Raw genomic sequence first — 7,804 nt, 5'->3', positions numbered from 1 at the left:
GGGGCCCAGAGGAGATGCACTTGGAAGCCACAAAAAAATAACAGGGAACAGGGTCATGGCAGTAGCAGCAGAGATAAAAACCATAGGGAGGGAGTCCTAGGGCATGGTGCTAAGCTGAGCAAGGGATGGCCCAGAAGGGGAGCATGGCTTCTCCCCAGGCATGGGCACCTGAGCTCCCTTTCCCACCAGGGAGGACCTAGAGGAGAAGACAGCCTGGCCCAGACCACAGCCTCCTCTCAGAGCTGCCAACAAATACAAGCAGAGACAGAAGAACATACAAGGCTGTAAAACATCATGCATACCCCACCCTGGGGCTGCCCCTGCAGGCCAAGCCTCCAGAGCTGCCAGTGCTCCCCAGGCATGGGCACCTGAGCTCCCTTTCCCACCAGGGAGGACCTAGAGGAGAAGACAGCCTGGCCCAGACCACAGCCTCCTCTCAGAGCTGCCAACAAATACAAGCAGAGACAGAAGAACATACAAGGCTGTAAAACATCATGCATACCCCACCCTGGGGCTGCCCCTGCAGGCCAAGCCTCCAGAGCTGCCAGTGCCACCCGGGGTCACAGCAGTAGGGACAGTCTCTCTGTGCCCAGCTCCCCACGGGAAGGACAGCTGGCCTAGCCCACCAACTTGTTCCATGGGATGGTGCTGAAGAAGGAGTGGGACTTCAGCTTCGCCATGCCACCTCCTCCAGAGCCCAAACGCTGCTTCGGGTTGTACTGAAGGAGCTGCAGAGAAGGGATGGGACAGCAGGATGGGGAGATGGGGACACTGGAAAAGTTACCCAGGCTGGACCTTCTAGCCCCATTCTCCCTCCCATCTGCCCAAGCCCCTCACCTCGGTGAGCAGTGACATAGCAGCCAGGCTGAGGCCCTCTGGCAGATGCAACTGGGTGTGAGGTTGAATCCCTGAAGGGTGGTTTTGGGACAGTGGCTGCAGGAGGCAGAGGGTGATGGTGAGCAGAGGCACTGAGGAAGGCAGGAGCACCCTTCTGAGCCTTCAGCACCACACAACCCCAGCTCTACACAGCAGGTTTTAAAACCCAGGGCCCTGAACAGCCAGTGACCATGCACAGGCACTAAGAATCACACGGCTGAAGTAACCTGGGATGGTGCTGAGGTGCCAGCAGGGCAAAGCACCCCCCCAGCCCTGCATGGCAGGGAGCATTTGTGCTATGGTGTCACCTCCCCCACAGCTCCTCTGTCTCTTACCACTCCGGTCAGCAACTCATACAAGAGAGAGCCAAAGCTCCAGCAGTCAGCTGCTTCGGTGGGCTCCACAATCCCCCCCACTTCTGCAGAAAAAAGCCAGAGAGGCATTAGAGCTGGAGGCAGGAGTTCCAGTGACTGTGCCGTGCCGGCATATCTCGCTGCCTGCAGAAGCCCCCTCACCCGGCTGGGCAGCACTGCGCCAAGGGCAGAAGGCAGGGGATGTGTCCCTTACCTGGGGCACTGTACAGCTCTTCCCGTGCCTGGCTGCAGCACTGGGGCTCCACCTCTGTCCACTGGCCAAAGAAGGTGAGACGGACATGACCTGCAGAGCAGCACCAGAGCCAAAAGCAGGGAGGTTAGGACAAAGCTAGGGACTTTGGCTGGAGTACAAAGCCAAGCTATATCCCCACAACTGGGACCAGCCAGGGCACTGGGTCCCCACTGAGCCCTGAACACAGGGCCACTGTGCATCCCCTGGCACTGCGCGTCCTCATCCTCCCAGCGCTTGTCCCAGATGCCCAGCAGGCCTGTGCGAGACTGGTTAGGTGGGCTCCAAGCTTGCAGACTGGGAGGCAGGCTGGAGTGAGGAAAGCAGCAGTGCCAAGGGGAGGAAGGTCAGCCTTCCCCTTGCAAAGCTCTCTGCATTCTTCTCTTCCTAAGCAGTTTGTAGCTCTCCGGTTTGCCCCAGCTGTTGCCAGGGGAGCAGGGACGTATGCTGGGCTTGCCCCGACAGTGGTACCCATGGCTTGAAGGGATGGCCAGGCTCCAGAATACCCCAGCGAGCAGTAACTACAAGCAGGGAAAAGCTGCAATCCCACTAACCTCAGGCACCGTGCAGCTGCTCTCAGCTTCCCCGTGCTGGGATTTCCCAGGCAGCCAGCCCCAACGTGGGAGCAGGGACAATGCATTCCTGTGGCTGCGACCCCTGACTCTCCCACTGCAGAGCCACCTCTTGTAATAACCGCTTGGAAATCCCAACTGAGACCATACTTCCAGGTTCAGAAACAGCCAAACCTCCCCAGACTCCCACCCTCCCCCAGAGCAAACTCAAGAAAGTCCATGTTCCTGGAAATAGGGGAAACAGCAGTCTCCCAGCAGAGAGGCCAACCTCCTCCTCCCCAGGGCAGCAGCCTGGGACAATACCTACCAGCTGCATCAAGCAGCAGGTTCCTGGGGTTGAGGTCCCGGCACAATACACCCTGTTGGTGAAGTCCCTCTAAGGCCAGGAGGATTTCTGCTGCCCACAGCTGCACCTGCTCCTCCTTCACAGCCCACGCTCTCCGGTCATGCCCATGGGAAGCCAGAGACGGGCACTGTCCTGAGAGCAGCTGCTCCCTGAGCTGGCCACAGGTCAGGCTCGCTCCCCACGAGGGCTCCTGCACCGCTGGGTCAGGCCCATGGCACTTGCCAGAGCTGGACGGGGCAACTGCTGCATGAAGCTGCCTCTGACCCAAGGAGGTCAGGAGCGGCCGAGCCCAGGGGACCTCAGCCACTCGCCGAGACAGCGGCTCCCCCGCCCCTGGCTGGCCCTCTCTCAGAGTCCTCAGTATGGGGCCGGGTGTCTGGGCAAGCCTTTCACCAGCACGTGGCCCAGCGTCTTGTTGGGAGGCTGCTCTCTCCGATACGCAGCCCGTGCTGCTGGTTAGCGCATCCCAGGGGTAGATGACCAGGCCCTGGTTGATAAGGTGGCTGGGGCCTTTGGCTGATGCTGCTGGAACATGGTCCACGATGGCAGACGTAGCCTGGGTCACGCTTAGATCCTGCCCTCCAGCTGCAGGCCTCGTGCCACCAGCGGGAGCCAGGTGAAGCCGGCAGTGGTTCCCTGAGCAGGGGTCCGTGGGGTCAGGGGTCTGCTCCCGAGGGGGCAAGGCATCAGTGGTTCCCAATACTTGGTGGGTCGCAGAGCCCAGGAGGCCACTGCCTGACTGAGCAGAGAGGATGGAGACTTGGCTGCTGCCCTGGGAGCTTCCCACGCCGTCCTCTCTGCCATGGTCCCTCAGGGCTTGAATGGTGTTTGAATTGGCAGAGCCCTGCTGGGGACAGTACTTGGAGCGGAGGTGAGACCACAGCATCTCCCCTGGAAAGCAGAGAGAAGAACAAGTGATGGGGCAGAGAGCATCCCTGGTTCCCCTGCTGTGGACACAGCCCATTCAGGCACAGGCCAAGGCCCCCATGCTGGGGACATGACCGAGCATCGTTAATCTCCCCAGCAAAGCTCAAGTCATGCAGAATACTCCCCAGCCCTACAAGCACACCATGCTCAGTGCCACACCTCCCCTGGGGCCTGGCACACCAAAGGCTCACTCCTTCCTTCAGCAGCGCTGCTCCCCTTCTGCACGGTCTCCATGGCACAGGCCAGCCACTTCTTCACACATGCCCCTGACCCCACTGCCATCCCCACTTTCCTCTGACAGCCTTTTCTCCCCACGTGATGGTGATGCTGGAGAGCTCCCACAGCATGGCACAGAGCCCATGGGCCAGCACTGAGCCAGGGCAGTGAGCCCTGGAGCCCACAGGGGCTTCCCCACCTCACCACATTCAGCTGCTGGCTGCTTTCTGCAGTTCATCCTACAGCAATGCATGAGGAGCTGAGGCTGTTCTCCCAACACACGTCAGCCTTCATTTGCCCTTCCTGGACTGCAGCTGCTGCTCCCTACACATTCATGCAACCAGCAGAGAGCAAAGAAGCTCCTTGGCAACAGCCTCCACCTTGTCACACTTCACCAGGATCTGGGACAAGTCCCAGACTTGCCTCCTTGTTGTACCAGAACCCCAGTGTGTTCCCTGCCCTTTATGCCCTAATTCTCCATCTCCTCTTTGGTCTAATCTCAAAATCCAGTGTGGCCTCTTCTTTTGTAAATAAAAAATATTTTATAAAGGTCTTATCTGAAGCTTGTTTTGTTCTACAACATTCAGGTGAACTACCTCACTCGGTTCTCCTTCTCCATCACTTTCCTGTCATGGACAAACAATGCCAGTAAAATGAAGAGGTTTTCCTTTTCAAGCACTGGACCACAGCAACCTCTTCACCTCAAGGCACGACCATTCCCTCCCATGGGATTCAGTCCCTAAGGCTAGTTTCCATATAACACCAATACACACAAAACCACTTTCTCCTTGTAGGTCTCCACAGGCCCATTTCTAGGTGACTTTCCAAGTCAGCTCTTTCCAAACCTCCAGAATCCCCAATACAACCGAGTAGCTCCTTCCACAAGGTCTCCAAACCCTAGTACCCATCACCCTTCTATGAAGGAGACAGCTGGTGCTGTCACTATAAAAAACAGTCCCAAACCGGCAGAAGAAACATATTTGAGATTTTAAAGAAAGGGAGGCTGGGGATAAGAGCAGTATGCTCCAGAGATGGGAGGCAATGCTGTCCCTACTCACCCTGCACGTGCTCCAGGTGGAGGAAGATGGAGTCCTCATTTGCATAGTAGCACAGCAGCTTGACCATGAAGGGGACGCCATGAGGGATGATGGTCTGTCGCTCACGGGTCTCAGTGTAGGATTTGGGGAGGCTCTGAGGAGGTACAGATAGATGGACATTACAGCACAGTAGAGGCTTGGACTCCCTGCAACCTAGCACCTGGCAGGGCAGGAGGCCAGCCAGAAAGGTTAGCATGCCATCTGCTAAGCCCCATGGCTGCCCCGCTGTGTCACCAGCAATGGAGCTCCCTGTCAGCCCCAGCACCCAGCTGTGACAAGGCAGGGCTCTGCAAAGCTCTGCCAAGGCAGAGCACTCCCCACCTGCACTGCAGGACCCAGAGGACTGGTCCAGAGCTGTGGTATTCCCCAACAACTGCCTCTACTTCCTTCAGACAGGAGCCCATCATCCCCACCCTCTCTCCTCTCCCCTCTGCAACTGATGCTTCTCCCTGTTATGCCAGAGCCTCCTTGTCCAGTCATTAAAGTCCTTTATTTTCAGTTCCAAGGACACGGGAAAATGCCCTAGGACTTGTCCTGACCACACCTCACCCCCACCACCTGTTTCAGGGGTTGACTCCAGATTAACATGGGCATAAGGTTTGGCTGGCAGCATTACAAGGCAGAGGAATTGATGACCAAGGAGAACCATTTCCCTTCTGAACACAGAAGATGGCTGAGGCAGCCAGAAGAAGCTTTATGAACAATGAGCTTCCCCTAACATTTCTGTGATCTGCTATTTTTTGGTCCTCTCACCTGCCCCAGCCACTTGCTTGGACAAGGAGGTTCTGGCACGACAGGGAGAGCAGGCAGATAAAACTGAAAACACCCACCTTAAGTATAAAGGTTCCACCAGTGGCCGGATCCTGGACGATCTGCACCTGGAAGCAGTATACAGTACCAGTCAGAGGCAGTGACTGCTCCCACCCCAACACACAGCCTGCAGGAATGACCCAGGGACTCAACTCTGGAACAACAAACTCCCACCCAACTAGAAGAGTTTGGTGGTGCTCAGACTCCTACTCTTGAAGGACAAAACCTAGGTTATTAGCAATGAGACAGCCACAGAGCCAGGGAGTAGAGAGTTAATTAAAGAAAGAGGTGATTCCCACTCCATTCTTACTTCCTTCACAACAAAGGGTTTCACAGTGCTTCTTCTGGGCTCTGTGGGCTCTGTGTCGACAGGACAGGAGGACCACATCAGCCCTGATAAACTGAGATGTGTGAAGAGCAGAGGAGTGCAACGTGCCAGTGTGTGTATGGACACAGTAAGCCATCTTCACTCCAAGATCATGAACTACTCAATAGTTGATTCATTTGTATAGCTTGTCTTCTATGGATAATCTAGACTTTTCAGCAGGAGTCCACCATCATGGTACCTTGGTATTCAGTACGATTCCATGCATGGGAAAGAACCAATGCACCAAATTCTGTGTAAATATCTTGGGAGATCGTGTAAGCAAAAGGAATAACAGATTTCCCAACTAACCCCTAAAGGGTCTTGCATCCTCACCTGCAAATTTTTCTTGGTGGGACTGGTGAGGATGGAACCTCATGTTCCTTGGTGGGTGCACTGGGGACCAGCACCCCCATCCCAGCTGCCAGGACCCTCCATGTTACACTCCCCTTGGTCCAGCCCCAACCTTACCCTCTCAGTTCCAGGTTGAGTCATTACCTTATCGATCACTCCTATAACCTTACACCGTCTCAGGTTCTCCACTGCTGAGCTCAGCGTCCTAATGGGCCGGAAGCGCAGGCTGCTGTAACCCTGAAAGGAGGTGAAGAAGAGGACAAGGGACCTAGAATCCATGGGATGAGGGACCTATTGACCATGGGAGCAGGTGGGAGAAGTCCCCACATTTTCCAGAGCAGGCAGCAATACTGCCAGGGCGGTCAACATTCAGAGAAAATTCTCCAACCACTGTGGTTGATTCTTAATGTCAGCTGGACCATTTTCTTGGCCAGCTCCTGGATTTCTGAAGTTTTCAGGGAAAGCTTGCACCTGCAGCAGAGGTAAAATCCCTCCAAAATTTACACCTGGACCTGGACATCCTCAACACTAAGAGGATCTGTATGCAAGGTAATTGCTGTTCTTTTCTTTTCCTTCTCACCAGGCCCCAACCCTGCCCTGCCTCACTCCCCTCTTCCTTCACTAACCACCTCCTTCCCACAATGCAGCAATGCAGCAAGAAGCCATCCACTTTGGTTTCCATCCAGATGGGAACAATGACAATGAAGATGGCATTTTTAACATTAGACAAGGTGGCTCCAGTCCCACTGAAAATGGCCATTTTCACTATGACAACCACAAGCTAAAACATACACACCTTGGGGAGGGGGTCCTGGGAGCACCCCAGGCAAGCTGGGCCCCTCTCAGCTCTTTGCTCCAGGCAGGGTAAAGGGCTGCCAGCTCCCTCGCAGCCATCGCTACACCAGGACACTCTGCAGCTGACCTGTCTGCCATTTGCTCTATGCCACCTTACCATGACATCTGGCAGGGGTGGTCGAGGAGGCTCAGTGGGGCTGCTTTACGTGTCCCTCCCCAGGTTCCCCAGTGCCACAGATCCACTGCCATCCCACCCGTGCCAGCCCATGCCAGCCCCTCACCGTGGTGGAGGGGTTGCCACCCCCTGCAGCCCGCTGGAGGTGGCAGTTGAAGATCTCCTCCGCACGCCTCAGGTACTGCGTGATCTTCCGCTTCACAGCCTCCCGACGCTCCTTGTTGGGGTCAACTGCAGGCAGGGCAAAGGGAGGGCATGAGAGGCCTGCTGTGCTCCCCAGAGGGATGCCCTAATTCCCTGCCCACACTCCCCAGAGGGATGCCCCAGCACCCTTGCTGGTTGCCCTGGATGGATGCTCCAGTCCTCAGCCATGTAGCCGGGAGAGATGCCCCTATCCCCCGCCCATGCTCCCCGTAGAGATGCCCTGACCCCCCAGCCGTGCTCCCCGGAGATATACCCTGATCCCCCAGCCGTGCTCCCCGGAGAGATACCCTGATCCCCCAGCCGTGCTCCCCAGAGAGATGCCCTGATCCCCCGGCCGTGCTCCCTGGAGGGATGCCCCTATCCCCCAGCCGTGCTCCCCGGAGAGATGCCCCAGTCCCCGGCCGTGCTGCCTGGAGGGATGCCCCGGTCCACCAGCCGTGCTCCTCGGAGGGATGCCCCGGTCCC

At 56.7% G+C, this 7,804-nt stretch overlaps 1 protein-coding gene across 1 annotated transcript; it reads right to left on the bottom strand.

Moving 5' to 3' along the window:
- Positions 1-617: 617 nt before the first annotated feature.
- On the bottom strand, positions 618-7,366 carry LOC104524153 (ribosomal protein S6 kinase-like 1; the record flags this gene model as incomplete). The annotated part of the gene is made up of 9 exons (XM_010166936.1): positions 618-728; positions 838-933; positions 1,212-1,294; positions 1,444-1,533; positions 2,359-3,288; positions 4,599-4,731; positions 5,468-5,515; positions 6,310-6,402; positions 7,242-7,366. Coding segments are annotated over 9 exons (1,709 nt in total), but the record flags the coding sequence as incomplete, so codon positions are not given.
- Between the last annotated feature and the right edge of the window lie 438 nt (positions 7,367-7,804).

This window comes from Antrostomus carolinensis, unplaced genomic scaffold (genome assembly GCF_000700745.2).
Source record: "Antrostomus carolinensis isolate BGI_N321 unplaced genomic scaffold, ASM70074v2 scaffold40444, whole genome shotgun sequence".
In the NCBI taxonomy this organism is placed as follows: domain Eukaryota; kingdom Metazoa; phylum Chordata; class Aves; order Caprimulgiformes; family Caprimulgidae; genus Antrostomus; species Antrostomus carolinensis.
This window is presented reverse-complemented; position numbering and strand designations above follow the sequence as displayed.